We start from the raw sequence: 17,739 nt of genomic DNA on the forward strand, positions 1-17,739 counted from the left end.
ATAAAAGGCAGATTTATAGTATGTATAAAAAATTCCGGATGATTTAAAGTTATCGAACATTGCTGAGGATCGGATTTCGTTAATTAACATCACATATGCACATCTACACAGTATGTCTCAAGTTATCACTTAGTTTTATGGAATTCTGAGTAAAAAGAGTTGTGGTAAGAAAATCTTTTGTATGGACATAATCATAAACATACATGAATGCATGCAGTTACATATGTAAAAGATTGTTATACCCGCACTTTCGGATATATTGTTGTTACCCAGTGCCGTCCGTCCGTCCGTCCGTCTGTCACGTTTTACTTTCTCAAACTACTCTTACATCTTATAAACCAGCAAACTGAACTCTTGGAGTTTGATTTGGGGTATCATGTTGTTTTGTAAAAAAGTTTTAAAAATTCTCTGTTAGTCCTGGGGGTCAAATAATTGGTAAAAAGTGACGTTTTTTCACAAAAAACCTTCTTCCTCGAACTCCTCCTACATTTTCAACAGTTGACAAATCATCTCTTGGAATATGTTTCAGGGTATCTTATAGATGCGCAATAAGGTTTTGGAATTTTCAATTTTGTCCTGGGGGTCATTTAATGGCTGAAAAATGACGGGTTTTTTTTTACCAAAAAAAAGCTTTCAAAAACGTCATTTTTTCGGGCAGTAGCCAAATGATCTGAAAGGTTCTCTGCATGCAAACAAGATTCTCTGCATGCAAACAAGATTCTGAAACCCCCTTTATTGTTTTGGAAAGAGGTCACTTTGACACCCAAGTAACACCATTTTGAAGGGTATATAATAGGTTTTATAATATATTGTCTGCAGGCAACTGCAACTTCTAGGAAGTATAAGACGAACCCACAGATACCTAATGAGTTTGTCATCTCAATGTAGCTCAAGATAAAAACGATAGTCAACACAAAGTGAACACTAAAGGTACAAACTCTTAAAAGACACCATTAGACAATGTTAAAATAATTTATTATAGCTATGCAACTGATATAGCAATTAAACAATATTTTATAAGCAATTTTTAAGTTACGTAATATCATAAACTGATAAAATTTCACTTGATCGACTAGATTTCAGTCTAAAAGCTGTTTCAATATAAGATAACCAATTAAAAATTGATCGTTAAGCAAAATTATGCAATAATACAGCAACGATAAAGGAAAATACATCGTGGTAGTAAGAAAATGATACAGTGGAATATGCAGTGAATACTAAATCGGTAAAGGTAAAAATGCTTCTGAATTAAATTCCTTGCGCCATCTGCATTATTTTTTATCTGCATATATGTACAATGCGAGCTGAACAGTCTGAAAAGCAGTACTAAAAGCAGGAAATAACATAAATATAAAAAATCATAGAGAAATATTACTCCAGTTTCATGTAGAGGAACATATCAATCCATGTTTTTTTTATAATCTTTCTAAACCGTGGTTTTATAAGTGTTATTGTCAGATCTATTATAATCAGACCAGAAGCTGATAGCAGAGGGTAGGACTCTTTTCTTTACTAAATCATTTCTATGCACTGAAGTCAATTCCTTAATTTATCAAAAGTATGTAACTTTAAAATCATTTTAGATTAAATATCATCATGATTAAAAATATCACTTGTATGCTACATATTAATTTTATTATATAAACGAATGCCTTAATAAACAACTATCATTAGTATATCAACAATTAATGAAATAATGGTATGATCTGTATTATTGACCTTTTAGATCCAAATGATAATTTCGTAACTTATGAATCGATTATTAACTCAAATGTAAAAACAAATTATTTAGAATATGGAGGCCTGAGGAACACGATTTTTGAATGTATAGGGACATGTAATATGACACAAGTAAAACAAAAGATTCAGCCATATATACCAATGCCCCTAAAAGTGTTTTACAAAAGTAAAAAACGATGCAAAAATATGTACAGTTTACATACTAGAGAAAAGAAAAAGCAAGTTACCTCTGTAAAAAAATTGGAAAGAAGAAGGATATGATATGAATGAATTTGACTGGGGAAATATTTTTGAACTTCCATTTAAAGTTACTCTTAAATCTAAACTCCAATGGACGCAATATCAGATATAACATAGAATTGTTCCTAAAAATAATTATCTCCATAAAATTAAGCTTAAAGACTCTCCTCTTTGTAACTTCTGTAAATTAAACATTGAAACAATAGAACATTTATTTACAGAATGCCCTGAAGTTAAGGATATATTGTATAGAATTGAAGAGCTGTTCTTAACAAAATATAATATCTCTTTTATTTTTGATAAAAGTATCATACTTTTCGGTAAATACAACAATAATAAGTTATACAGAGTTCAGAATTGTTGATACTTATTGTAAAACAATACATTTTTCCTGTAAATTTAAACCTATCAAAAAAATTGACTTTGTTAGTTTAAGTAACATAATTGCCGACAGAGTCCTTATTCAGAAATGTATGCTATTAAAAAACTGCAAATATTTAGAATAGGAAAGAGATTGGAAAGCAATTTGTGATTTGTTGTAGGTAGCATATATATTAGCTATTATAGTACCTAGGAACCCAATATCCATTTCAATTATTACAAAAAGTAAAATATATTTATACATAGGTGATTCATATTTAATGTACATGATGTGATTGCCTGTCTGTCCTTTTTTCCCTTTTTTCTTTCTCTATCATATATAACTCTTTTGAAAAATATTATGCTTTATATTATTTTTTTGTACCATGTGATTTTGTAAAAGAGTTTCAATAAAATGTTTAAAAAAACCCCCAAAAACAACAACAACAACAAAAACCCCCCAAATTTATGAAACTTAAGAAAATGTTGTCAATGCAAGCGCCAAAACTTTATACATACAAATATGTCGTTGTTAAGGGTTGCAGTTCATAGCTTAATAAATGGGCAATGATACAACTTATATTTGACGTTTGAAAAATGTCCTTTTTTGTTAGAACTTTAAGAAGATGAAAATTTATTGGAGTCTGTGGAAACCCTTCTTTCCAGTAACTCTCCCTCCCCCCCCCCCCCACTCGACCCCCGCCCCCCCAAAAAATACCAGCTTTCATAGAGTCTAGATAATCTAAATATAAACCTTTCATTGTTTTCAAATAAATGGGCATATCCTGTTGGCATATCATTTCATTGAGACTGAAATGGCAATGTTATATGTTATATAAGGAATACTTTAATAAAAATGCTGCCAACAGAAACCTCGGCATGTTTATAACATTTGATTAATGTAACAGTTCTAAAACGTCCATGTAAATGCGCATATGAATGTTTTGTTCTACATGTATGTCAATTGACAAATGACAACGCAAATGTATTTGTATGCATTTCGAATTTGAATATCAAGCACACTAACAACATTAACTTTCAAAATAACCCCAAAGTATGTGGTTACATTTCCTGGTGATCTTAAATGAATGATCGGCCTTAAACTTAACAAAGGACGAGTGCACTAAGGGCCCCTGTTTAAAAAAAAATTAAATTTCAATGAATTCAAATTTTAGCATACTCTTTTTTTCTCACATCATCTATTGATATTTAAATCATAAGAATAAACAAGTTTAAGCGCTGAATTTAGTGTTTATGAAAACCACAAAGCTTTACAACATAGTAGGGGTCAGCCGACAATAGTGGTTTTGTATAGTTAATGGAGAATGGACATTCATTTCAAAACCTTTGTTTACTGTCAGCTGAACCGTGTACAAACATGTGGAAAAGACAAAATACGTATTATACATGCGCATTTATAAAACTAAAAGAAAAGAGACGCATTATACATTTAAAATTTCTGTGAAAACGACATTAGGCTGGTACCTAGAAATTGAAAAATGTATGAAAATTTCAAGATTTTTCCTATAGCGAGGGAAAGCTATTACCTTTCTGACCCGGGCATGTTGAACCCACGTATTGAATAAATTATTTTGAATAGTGGGTTATGTCCCAGTAGACTTACGATTGTAATTTGTGCTCACTGTAAAACAGGTACACATTTTAAATCGTTTTCCATCGACTTTGTATGGTCGGGATGTTTGTTAAATCACTATAATATGCAACTTCAACGTTTTATTCGACTTTTTTTTCAGACATAAAATAACGCATTAAAGCTGCTTGGTCCGATTTTTTTTGTTACAGTATCAATTTTTTTTCATACAAACTAATTATCTGAGAAAGTTATGGACTTTCTCCTATTTACACGAGCAGAATCAGTCTCCTTTCAAAGTTAGAAATATTCAAAGTAAATAAAAATAATTTCTTTTTGGGCAAACGAAAAAACAGACCAAGTTCATCACGGGAATGTTTAGAAAAGGAAACCGTTTGGTTTCGTCCCCGGAATGATTGGGGTTATTCAACCCGCATGCTATGCATCGATAGTAAAGAAATTTTCAATGCTTATGATTTAATCGATTTACCTCTGTAATAAGGCTGGAAATGAAAATCTGGCACTTCCGGTCGAAACCGGAAGTGAAACAAACTTTTCGAAAAAATGAATTTTCTGATCAAATCAAAAATGAATATGTGTTTTGTAGAGCTTATTAAGCTGAATCTAACACTGAAAGCCGTTTTAAAATCGGACGATGCATTACAGAGATATCGGGATTTAAAAATTGATTTTTCCGGAAATTTTGATTCCGCGTCCTTGGTTTAAAAAATAGCATAATGTTAATAGTAAAGTTAACTCGTACCAAAAATAATTGTTAAGTCGTACTTAAACACATTCGGATTTTGTTAAGTCGTACCAGGAATAATTCGATTTTTTTCATCTTTTCATTTTAGTTACTCTTGTTATTGGTTTAAGAGCTCTGCTTCTTACAGGAGCTTCCAGCTTTACTTCCGGTAGTAACGGAAGACCCACTCGTTGCTTTGCAACGAGCTTTGCTCTAGTTCTTATACTTTTTTTTTTTTTCTGACTTCTTTTCGGCTTCATAACTCAAAAAGTTTTTAACCGATTTTTATGAAACTTTCAGAGATTATGTGCAATTATAATGCCTCAAAGATGTTAAAGTTTCTAAGGTAACATCTCTTCTGTTTTTACGTTACGTCATTTTTAAAATTTTCAAAAAGTCATTTTGTCCGCGGCTTTTTTCAAAAACGCTTCAAGATAGAAAGTTGAAATTTTTCGTGCTAACATATTGATCGTTTTGCCTTTGTAATAAGGCTGGAAATCAAAATCCGTCACTTCCGGTCGAAACCGGAAGTAAATCAAATTTTTCGAAAAAATGAATTTTCTGATCAAATCAAAAATGAATATGTGTTTTGTAGACCTTATCAAGTTGAATCTAACACTGAAAACCGTTTTAAAATCGGATGATGCATTTCAGAGATATCGGGGTTTAAAAATTGATTTTTCCGGAAATTTTGATTCCGCGTCCTTGGTTTAAAAAATAGCGTAATGTTCAAAGTAAAATTAACTCGTACCATAAATAATTGTTAAGTCGTACTGTAACACATTCGGATTTTTTTTGTTAAATTGTTCTTGAAATCGGAAAGGTTTTTGTTAAGTCGTACTTAAAATCATTCGTATTTTGTTAAGTCGTACCAGGAATAATTCGATTTATTTTATCTTTTTATTTTAGTTACTCTTGTTATCGGTTAAAGAGCTCTGCTTCTTACAGGAACTTTCAGCTTTACTTCCGACATTAACGGAAGACCCACTCGTTGCTTTGCAACGAGCTTTGCTCTAGTTTTTAATACTTATTATAAATCCATAATTTATTACACATCCCTATTTGTCTCCGTTTTTTTTTTGAAATGTGACCCCAACATTTTCTACTCTTACGTAAAACATTAAATCTATCTGTACTTGTAAGCAAAGTTTTGAGAGGATAGAATTACTATTTATGTCTTTAATTTGATGCAACATTTTGTAGTAATCGCAACATATGCTTTTGTGTTTAAGTCAGCAGACTCACATTGAAACATACTGTTGAATCATTGGAACTCATGTTGGATCATTTTAAGGAGTTGATTTTAATCAACTCTCCTATGCACTTACCCGGGCAAAGCGAAAGTGAAACAGTGTTTGGACCTAAGCACTACCGCTGACAACACTTAGTTCTTGAAAATAATCGAAAATTCGATGCTATATATTTTGAAGCATTGTTTCTAAGGAAAACTTATTTATTAATACCATGAAAATAATAAGGTTTTAAATTGTACAAACAGTTTAGATATTTTTTAAAGTCGTATGTATTCTTACGCTAGAGTTCAATGTAGTCTCGTTCAACCAGACGCTTGGCTGTCTCCGTTAATATCCGACAAAACTCTTGAGTCTCTCTTGCTTGACGGAGATAAACGGAGACAGCCGAGCGTTTGGTTGAACAAAATCTCGTCGATCCAGAGGGAATTATGATGAATAGTGTTAATTCATTAATCATACAAGTAATACTAGGCTATTAACCTTTAAGAAAATTAATCATTCACCTAAATGGCCCTAAAGAATTCGATCCACAATAAAGGAACCAAACGTTCTAAAAATAGACACATCTTTAAATTACCAATAGAAATTGTGATCAGCCAAAAAAAAAGAGGGTGTGTTCTATATAAGTCATATCATATTAAGTAAAATTATTGCGATCCAGAAGGGGTTCGTTCTCTTCAAAAATGTTATTTGATATGATTTAATCATTACATAACTTATTACTGAAGGAACAGATGTGAGAAAACTACCGGTTGACATCAGTAACAAACCATGCAATATTTAAACGGTAAACATCAAGAGTAAGATTAGTTAACTATCAATGATGTGAGTTCTTTGTCATTTTCCGGTGCGGATCAGTGACATTTACAGAATAGGGAGTTTGGGGCCACCTCATTGTGTTGCATTGGCACAATACTTATTCATATCACACATACGATGTGAGTCATATAAAAAAAGAAACCATTACCATTATGGTTAATGAAAAGGACGTATATATATAATTACAAATAAAACACGATTTCCTATTTTGAACAACTGTTTTATCAATTCGATAGGGACTCGTAATTGCTTATCAATAAACATGCAGTTCCATCTTAATATTATAGATAAAGACTAGTCAGCGAATGTATTTCAATCAAATAGTATTCAACAGACCAAGGATAGTTTCTGTTGATTGCAGAACGAGGACAAATGCATGTTCTAGAAACGTTTCTCCAGATATTGTACGCAAGTTCAAACAGTTTGTTATTACCATTTAATTTTTTTCCTATTATTGCAGCAAATTCATTCCTTGTTCATTTACTTTAAGGTAACATATAAGAAAATACAATAAAGATGGAAAGCGCTATCGAAAATCGCGAATGCTCCATCATTCGGAAGTTCCGATTGCACCTACGACACAATCTTATATTCATTCTGACTCTCTCGGCTGTCATCTTTGGGTTAACATTAGGCTTTTTATTGCGTCTAGCCGAACCGTCATCAGATGCACTACTATGGCTGGGTAAGTGCGTTAACAGTTGTTAAATATTTTTTTTTTAATGAACCAACGTTTGAAACAGTAGATTTGGGATTTGTTATTTAGACAAGACTCACAGCTACGATAATTAAATCGAGTGACCTTGACCCTTGAATTGAATAAACAATGACCTTTACTAATCACTGTATTTGCTATACTTTCATTATGCTGGATTGAATGAAAAATAATCTGAAAATAAAATCAGTGTAAAGAAATTAAACAAATTGTACGTAAAATGTTTTTGATATTATTTTTTTTACGTTTTACAGGTATGCCCGGGGAGCTATTTTTACGTTTGTTGAAAATGATGATCATTCCTTTGTTGGTATGCAGTGTCATACACAGTGAGTGATACACCAGGTGTCATAATGGGTCAGCTGTTCACAGCTGTTTGTATAACAAATGTTTTATTAATTTATGACCATTAACTAAAACTTAAACATGAAACTCCTTTCGTTTTACTTGAACAATCTTTGACAATTTGAAATTAAAGTTTATCTCTCAGAAGAAAATGGTTGGCATAAGATGGGACTCATTTTGGTTTTTTTTAGGCACTGCATCTTTGGACCCCAAGTCCAACGGAAAGATCAGCGTCGTGTCCTTCACCTACATAATGCTTACAAACATGGTAGGCTGCCTCATAGCAATAGCGCTCTTCTTCGTCATCAAACCAGGTATACAACGTCACCTAAGTAAAAAAGTAATAATAATGATAATAAAAATAATTATAGTAATCTTAATAGCGCCCCATATAATAAAGATTTCACTCTGAGGCGCTTATAGCAATAGGTTCTTCTTCGTCATCAAACCAGGTATACAACGTCACCTAAGTAAAAAAAGTAATGATAATTTATTAATTAGGATAATAATAATAGCGCTAAACATTAATGCAGACAACGCTATCTATCTGTAATATTTGTATATACATTGCAGTCTGCATCGCAGTATATTCTTTGATACAATATAGTTTGTTATGGCATACTTTTTAAGGATAGAGAAAAACATTTATAACATAAACGTTGACAATCGGGAAACAGTTTGATTTCAGTATGTTATGCATTTTAATTTTGAGTGCTTCAATAGAGGATAAACGTTCATAGAAATTTGAAAGGACAATTGATTCGATTCATCAGAAGGCTCTCGTTGTTTTGGAAGGTAGTGAAAGTCCTCTTGTGGAAGGAAAACCAAACGTATACGAGGCCGTCCCACAGGATTTATTTGCAGATTTACTTAGGTAACAATTATACACATTCTATGATAAAATAATTTGAACGCACAAGAACAACAATAACCCTCTAAAGATACGACCATAGACAAACTAGAGGAATATCCACAGTAAACGTTGCCAAACAATGAAATCAAAATTAAAAAGACGTTTGGTTACAGTTTTGATCAGGGTTGAGTTTTATTTTAATTGTTTACAATGTTTAGAAAAGTATTTGTAATGATAAAACAAATTTTGAGTGTCAGTTAAGCTAAAAACAAGGTACAATACTCACAATTCTTTATTGTGTAAACAAGGCGCATGTCATATGTTTGTTTACATTGTCTCAATATACATGTAATGTTCCCATTCTTCTTCAAGCTGATTTTTCTATCTGCTGATGTTATTACCCACAATCATTTTAGGTCTTAACCTTGAAAATTCAGAAAGTAAACAAAACAAAGCCTAGACTCAGTTTACCTAACAACGAATCATGAGCTATCTCAATCCTCACTTGACGACTGACGTTTAAGTTTTGGTTGACTATTACGCAGGTGTCTTAAAGAAGCCTATGGGGAATTGAGCGTCTTATTTTAACTGTTTTACTCATAACCATAAGATTAATTAACTTACTTGATTTAGATCAAAAACATAGAACTATCCTTTGAAACAGATGTCAATGTAATAAAATCGGGTAGTACATTACTGCTACATGGGTGCACAATGACCTGACAGCTCTACATTGCTATTGTATATTCCTAAACATAAAATGAGTTAGAGCCACACTACCATCAAGTGAAGGCTCTAAGTTTTATCAAAACCGCCGCTAGAATCCTATACTCTTTTTAATGAAATAGTTAGTCATCAGGTTTTTTGAGAACTTTTATTAAGTTTGCACGGAAAACTGTTTGTTGCATCAAAACAACACATAACACAGGACTCTAGCAGCACTTTTAAATTCAAACATTGATCCAACAATCGATACATGTAAAATTTGAAGTTCAATATCTACGGGGTAGTGTTGTTCTAGTCAGATTTTATATCAAAAACAACGACGTCTGGTCGAGAAATAAAAGAAAATTTACTTACCTTTTAGCGAAATTAATTTAACTAACATATCTCTCAGTATTCTTTTGTTCAATGAATCACACCAACATACTTTATTAGAGGTCTTAGATTTTTTGCATTTTGAATCCGTTTACAATGCTTTCCGATTAAATTTTATTGACACTCAACTTTCATTCTTCATCAATGTGTAAATCTACGTAATACAATTAATTTGTAAAAAAAAAATGTGTCTAGTATTTCCTATTTGTTTTGGTCCACGTTTCGTTGATAAAACATTCGAAGATTCCATAGCTTCCTTCTTAAGAATGGAGTCTTCTCTTTATTAGACCTACTCCTTATCTTAAGAAAATCTATGAAATTTCGACAGTCTAAAGTCTAAAAAATTTTCCTCATTAGTACTCAAAGAGTCCTTTAAAGTTTGCGGCCTGATACTTTTGACGCTTGTTCATTTTTTTTTTTAGAAATAAGATGGATTTTTCCTTTATACAAAGTGTTATTTATTTACGTTATTGTTAGGTTTTGGTCATTAACATAAGGACCTCAATTTTAAAGGCGTTCTGTAATTAAGTTTTTTAACAAACAACTTCAAAGAATAACAACACTTACAGGTCACACTATTGTACTAAGTACTCTTCTACAAGGCTTTGTATGATTGTAAAAACCAAATTTAGTTATAATAGATAAACTTGAATTTCCCTTCTAAATACATGTAAAACAAAATCTTATTTAATCACCATATTACTATTAATGTACCTAGAAAAAAAACTTGAATGAGTATTATTTGACAATCTTTTTCTTCTTTTTTACAGAAACATATTTCCAGATAATGTGGTGGAGGCAACTTTTCGACAGTCCCAAACGAAATATACCCATGAAAAGGTGGAACAAGTTTTAGTGGTTGATAATGCAACCCAGAGAAACATTTCAACTAATCAAAATGAACATCCTCATGCTCAAAAGGTTGTAAAATCAGTTGGAAAAACAGATGGACCAAATATACTCGGTACAGTCTTCAAATGACCATGATTTAAGACTTTTTACAGACAAATAGAATATCTTTTATGTTTTGATACAAACTAGGAAGCGCAGTACCTTGGAGTGATTTACTGAGGGACGCAATATATAAATCGTAGCTTTAAATATACAAGATGTAATTTTATTGTAAACAGTATTTTTGAGGCAGACAAAGCAATCATTTTATAAACAGTATTTCGTGTATTTTTGTTTTTGAATGGTTTTTGTCTGGCCACCCGCTTCAGTATATGAATTACACTTGAGGGCTGCGGTTTACTTAATCCTTACCAATAACGTCCAAATAAATGAAAGCTTATTAATCATTTAATAATCTTCATTATACTTTATTGTTGTGAAATATAGTTATTTATAATATTAAATCAATATAGTTTTAACTCGGTTATTCTTATTGCCTAAGGACAAAAATTACCTAAAAATGATTATTCGGGTATTTTATAGGTATAATCGTTGTCTGTATGTTTTTGGGAACGGCTGCTGGCAGACTGGGAAAGAAAGCCAAACCGTTTCTTGAGTTTTTTGCAGTTGGCAACGAGATCGTACTACACGTGCTCCGATGGTTCCTTTGGTAAGGCCAAAGTAAAACCCATTGGTAGCCATGTATCATTTTGTTTCTCAGTCACAAGTTTGAAAACACGTATACATATAACTACGACCCACAGTACAAACTATAAAATAGTATAATATTTTTTTTTTACATAGGATAACCCCACTTGGTGTATGCAGTCTAATCGCAAGCTCCATAGCAGGTACCCGTGACGTCATAGGCACCTTCTCCAACCTTGGACTGTATGTTCTGACTGTTACTTTTGGGATTATTCTTCACCAGACGGTGTTTCTGCCCGTTATCTTTTTCCTTACCTTAAGAAGAAACCCTTTTACGTTCTTTATAAGTGTTGGACGTGCCTGGCTGATAGGATTCGCTGCCACCAGCTCGTAAGATGATTGTATGACATTTGATTTTTGTAACCAGTATATTTTTTAAAAACGAGAAGCAGTTTTCCATCAGATATAAAAATACAGGCAACTGTACGATAATATTGACATTAAAACACTTATTAGCGAATAAATATCATTAGAAAAGCCAGATAATTTAGCATAAATCCAATAAAAACAATATTATTCCAAACATATAATTATTTTATTTAAAGAGCCGTAGCTATTCCAGAAATGTTTGAGGCTTGTGACAATAATCACATCGACAAGAGGGTCAGTCGATTTGTCATTCCTTTCTGTGCGACGATTAACGCTGATGGCAGCGCCCTCTTTATCACCGCCTCAGTTATGTTTATTGCAAGCATTTCCTGTATTCCGCTGGTATTTGGAAAAGTTGCAACTTTTTTGTGAGTATCTGTAAAAAGAACTATCAATGTTTTTTCTCATGTAATATGTCCAATATTTTGCTTACACTGCACGAAACCTTAAAGTTAACATTATTTCTCCACATGAAAAAATAATTAGAACAAATATGTTCATTAATGTACCTTACCGTATTTTAAGCGTATTAAAGAAGCATGTTATGTAAAAAAAAATGTAAATCTGAAATTAAAGTTAACATAGTTTACATAACTGTGTTGTTGATTTCTAGATTAAGCCAGTCTTGCCCCACAGGCAAAACGTAATGGTCTTTTTTATTCAGGATTGTAGAAAATGTCTTGTACGTAAGATCTTTTTGCTCTATGCAATTTTTTTGTTTGCTGTACTTTTACATCTACTTTTATGCTTACAAGTTCCATAAAGATAAACTTAAGATATCTTGCCCTGCAATTTGTTTTTTGTTACTCAAATCAATGGAAGTGTTTTGTCGGCAGTTATCAATCTCGACTTTTTCTTTACAGTTAAATGTAATATTTTGTCTTTCATTTACAGTTATTACTGGAATTGGCTCCCAAACCTTATCATAATTTGCGTAGTTTTTTGTGTATTTGTTAATTTTCGTTTTCTGTTTGCAATAAGCTGACATCTCAAGCCAGGCTTGTCCTGTCGTCTGCCGTTTACATTTCTCCATCTTCTTAGTTTACGTTACAGTATAGCCTAGCTGCCCATCTTTTGTTTATAGTGTACTTATAGCGAGTGTAGCTCGCTGGCGCTGCGCCAGCACCGTCGCGAAGGGAGCTCTACCAACAAGGCGTGTGTGAATAGAAAATTCGGACAAGTTGCACATTCATTCAACGGATTCTTTTGGCGTCAGTAAATCGGACCAGTAATGCATTGTTTTAATCATCCCAGTAGTTCCCTGTAATCATAGCAATTTTTATCACTTCACACTCTCACGAGAACCAGCAGGACAATAAAAACAATAACGATGTATACGACATACAATCAATGTTACCTCCAGAGTTTTTTTTAAAAAAATCTTTCATATCTCGGGGAGTTTTAAAGAGTTAGACGACACTTTACGTGAACTTTGACGTCACAATAAGGGGAAATTACTCTAACTGAAGTTATTGTAAATCTGCTGAAAATCCTCTCAAAATCTTGCAAAGCTAAAGAATGAGGACATTTCTTCAGATATAGGAACAGTTGTAACTTGCACTCATTTGCATGAATGCTAACATTTATTTTATTCACTATAATTACGGTAACGTTAGTTTCCAGAAACGTACACATAGCATCGTTTTTTAAATGGGGATGGGCGGGTGGATGGCAGCCTCATAAAGGATAATTCTCAAAATCATGAAAATTCTAATCCTTCAGCTCTTTAGCAGTTCAATGCTTTCTTTATTTTTAATTCCATTTTATACATGCTCCCAATCCCAAGGTGGGTTGGGGGTGCGGGGCAACTCCGTTTTCTTTGTATATGATAAGAAAATTATTTTAATGCGTACATTTAAAATAAAAAAAAATATTTTTTTTAAATTGGAGTAACTGACGTACGTTACAATCACTATAAAAGAGGAGATAGAGTGCAAAGAACATTTATATTAAAATCTGTATAATTTAACAACATTGTATCTGAGATTGAACTATTGTTCTACTTAAAAATAAATAAATAAATAACAAATCTTATAAACTATGATTATTGTAAATTTACTGAAAAATTAGGTATGTTTATTTTATTTTGCAATCTTTATTTACGTTGTTAATTTTATTTTTATTGATTCATCATAATTCATAGTTTGATCACATGCTGCGCTCGCCCCAACGGTCGCACCCTAAAACATATATTAGTCTTATTTTCCGTTGTTATCTGTGTTTACACTTTACTGACAGTTATAGCCAACCTGGTCATCACGCTTGTAGTTTAAGTTACTGTTACTCTTCAGTAACTTTACAGTACCGATCGCGGCCATGTTAAGGCTTCCCGATGTGATATGTAGAAAGTCACTTGTCTGTACTTCATACAATATGACGTCATAATTAACTTTGACGTCACGATCTGCATTCCTGTCGATAGTTCTCAGGGAATGTATCTTAACGTTAAAAGTGAATTATATCAAACCAGTATAATACCGCATGTTTCCTTTATATAGATGCTGCAGTTAATTCTAGACGTACAGAATTCATTCATATTAAAAACCAGTATCAAATAATCGGCAGTTTTAAAGCTTCGTTTTAAGTAAAAGACTATTTATAAACTAGTGGTTTGGAGACTCTCCCTGCTACGTGTAAACAACTGAATTAAGAAATTTTAATGCATGTAAAACCAGCTTGGCGCAGGTGAAAGATCAACACAATTTTAGAATATTTTACGTAAAATTGGTAGAGAATATAAGTACCAATGTGAATCGTGCTGCGGAAACCTACGGATTTACCCCAATTTTTTGTAAATCGCTTTTGATTAGTAAAAATGTGCATTATTTTGATGATTTTGTGGAATGTTTCAACAATATCTTCTATAAACAAAATATCTATTTCTTTCCCAAGCAAGAACTTCAAAGTTTATGACTTAACAAAGGATTTTTCTTAAAAATATGCATGATTTAATGTCATTAATCACCTGCGCCGATGCGTTTTAACTAGATCATTTGCAATATTAGGATTCGCCTGTCACGTGATTACGAAGTACATATGACGTCACAAAAATGCATCAAATATAATGTTTAACATCGATGTCAATAAATGTAACATAGATTTAAAGAAATACTCCCGGTAAAATTATTTTTGCCATGATTCAAATAATATCGTTTTCCAGCCGTATTTTAGCATCGGGACGCCTTAACAATGCTGCGATCGGACCCAACCTAAAAGAAAGTAAACCCCAACTAAACCCTTGGTTTATTTTCTGGGCTTACTCTGGGTTTACTCCGGGATTACTAGAGTGGACCCAGAGTAAACACTAAATAAACCAAAAATAAACTCAGAGTGGACACAGAGAGTAAACCCGGTCAGAAGTTTACCATTAAAAACAGACATTGACTGTATATTCACAATATACAAGGGGCAGGAATCACAGGGAGGAGGATGCTAGGAAAAAAGACGGATCTGATTCAAACTTCAGTGCGTTAAGGTTACCTCAAAAGCAAAACCAAGTAAACCCAAAGTAAACCCCGGGTAAGCCCAAAGTAAACCCCGGGTAAGCCCAAAGTAAACCCCGGGTAAGCCCAAGTAATTCACGAGTGGACCCACATTTTCAAAAAGCAAACCCAGAGAAAATTCCAAGTAAATTCAGTTAACTAGAGGTTTAGTTGGGGTTAACTCTTCTGGTGTTAGGTTGGGTGTGAAAGGTACTGTACAGAACTGTCTTTATTTACAGCTGACATCACAACAGTTTTCGTTTACAGTTTAGTGACCTCGATATCGAGCCTGGCCTTGCCCTCTGTCCCTAGCGCCAGTATCGTCACCCTCATCATGGTTCTGTCTTCGCTCAACATTCCAGTTCAAGCTGTGTCCCTGCTGTTTGCCGTGGAATGGTTCTTGTAAGTATTTTAGGGGAAAAAAACCCCAAATGTTCCAACATATTGCATACATTATATGACGTACGCGGAAGTAGTCACAAATTTGTTACAAAGGTAAACAACAAATTCTTCGATTTTCCTTTTTCTTCATCCTGCACTAAAATTTTAATATTATGCTTTTTTAAAATCACTGTGATTCTTCATCAAACAAAAATTTAATTATAGTAAATAAGGAATGAAAACTAAAAAAATAATTGAAAAATATTTATTCTCATTTTTTTAGGGATCGAATTAGAACTGCTGCAAATGTTTTAAGTCACACCTGCTGCGCTGCCATTGCGCATCGTTATTGTGGACAGGATCTTGGGACAACAATAGAGCTGGGAATGGTTGAACAGGAAATGGAACTCATAGTGCATGCATCAGAGACCCGTAATTGCAGCGAATTAGTTGACAGGGTCCGAAACAACACTAAGACCGAAAATGATTGAGGAGGAAATGGAATTTAAAGTACAATCACCGGTGAAGCGTTATTCTTGAGGTCCCGTATTGAGCAATCAAAAAAAAAAGCTTTATCGCACAGTTAGCATGACAATACTTCTAAAATTTATGAGTGGATTGATGTGTAATCATATCAATTTTTTTTCACTGTAATAGTTATTCATTTTTTAAAATATTGTTTATTTACTGCTAATTAAACACTTAAATAGACTAATAAATCATAATATTTACATCATGTTTTAACAAGAATCCACTGCTTCTTAGTACACTACGTACAGGAAATATTTATCACATGGGGCAATTTTCTGACTTTATTGTTGAGATGTTTCGGAATTTTTTTCTATGATGACAAAATTGTTTTTTTAACCACAAACTCACAAATTTTTTTTATTAGGGTAACTTTTATCAATATTTAGAGATATATCTGCTGATTGTATATGGGGTTGGCTTGTTTGCTTTTTTGTCAATTGGAAAAGGGTTCACTGTACCTTGGGGGTCTTTTGAAATGCTCCCAGCAAAATGATTTTTAAGTAGAATATCTTTAAAGATTCTCCCTGTATATTCCTATATAATAATTTGTACATCTATTGTGACCCCGACCTACCCCCGGGGATAATGATTGAAACAAACTTGAATTTTTCCTACCTTATAATGCTTCCACGTAAGCTATTGCTTTTCTTCCAAAAATGATTCTAAAAAAATTATTATGATATTTCTTTATGTATTTCTATATAAAAAATCAACCACTAATTATGGCATCTACCCTACCCCGGAGACCGTTATTTAAAGATATTTGAATATACACTATCTAAGAGTGCTTCCACACAAGTTACAGCTTTTATGGCTAGGTACTTTTTAGAAGAAGATTGAAGCAAATGTTCAACAATGTTTTATTTAATTTTATATTAAAATAGGTTGTGGTCTTTTATTTGAAAAAAAAACCACTTTGTGCCTCCTTCACCTAATAATGCGTTGTTCAAAGTTTGGTTGAAATCGGCGATTTTGTTCTGCAGAATGACATGTATGATATTTACAGGCAAGCAGTTAGATGGACACTGGACAATAAGTTATCAGAAAACTTTCAGCTCATGTGAGCTAACAAATAAAAACAAAAACAAGAAAAAAGCCTTTGTTAGACCTTGAACTCTGTATCATTTATATAACTTAAAAACTGACCATTAAAATACCAAAATAAAGCATTGTATTTGCATTTGAGCTCTTTTCCAAATCTATTTTTCTACTCATAATATGTAAAAAAAAGTTAATATGGATAATGTTAATGCTTACACATATGTGAAAGTCAATCATCGAGTTACAAGCAAGCTACAGAGTTTGAATTTTTTTTGTTTTGTAAAAAACGCATAGTCTTGTTTTTATTTACCTCTGTGTTGTATTGGTATAAATTTTATTTCAATGGTGCTTTTTTGTTGATACCATCAATTTTGAACAAAGTTGAAACAATTAATCGTGTTTTTCACAAGTCAATTGGTCAATGCTTACCAATTTCCTAACTTAAGATTATTTGTAAACAAATATAAGACTCAGGCTTTGTAACATAACTAACTATCTCTTATTAATTCAGAAATTCTCGGTACTCTTAAAAAAAATTCGTGGAAGAAATAAAGTATCTTAATTAATTTAAATCTAC

The 17,739-nt window shown here is 32.6% G+C and overlaps 1 protein-coding gene across 2 annotated transcripts; it reads left to right on the top strand.

Moving 5' to 3' along the window:
• The first annotated feature begins 1,419 nt into the window (after positions 1–1,419).
• On the top strand, positions 1,420–17,367 carry LOC117685752 (excitatory amino acid transporter). Of its 2 annotated transcripts, none has more exons than XM_034460261.2 (11): positions 1,420–1,494; positions 7,239–7,433; positions 7,718–7,792; positions 8,000–8,122; positions 8,604–8,682; positions 10,530–10,723; positions 11,194–11,320; positions 11,455–11,688; positions 11,904–12,095; positions 15,477–15,611; positions 15,874–17,367. In XM_034460261.2, the coding sequence occupies exons 2-11, from the start codon at positions 7,265–7,267 to the stop codon at positions 16,079–16,081; spliced, it is 1,536 nt and encodes a 511-aa protein (XP_034316152.2). In that variant the 5' UTR covers positions 1,420–1,494; positions 7,239–7,264; the 3' UTR covers positions 16,082–17,367. The 2 variants fall into 2 exon arrangements, with proteins under 2 accessions (XP_034316152.2, XP_065924705.1); XM_066068633.1 differs by having other exon boundaries at positions 1,475–1,558.
• Positions 17,368–17,739: the final 372 nt, after the last annotated feature.

Source organism: Magallana gigas, chromosome 8 (assembly GCF_963853765.1).
Source record: "Magallana gigas chromosome 8, xbMagGiga1.1, whole genome shotgun sequence".
In the NCBI taxonomy this organism is placed as follows: domain Eukaryota; kingdom Metazoa; phylum Mollusca; class Bivalvia; order Ostreida; family Ostreidae; genus Magallana; species Magallana gigas.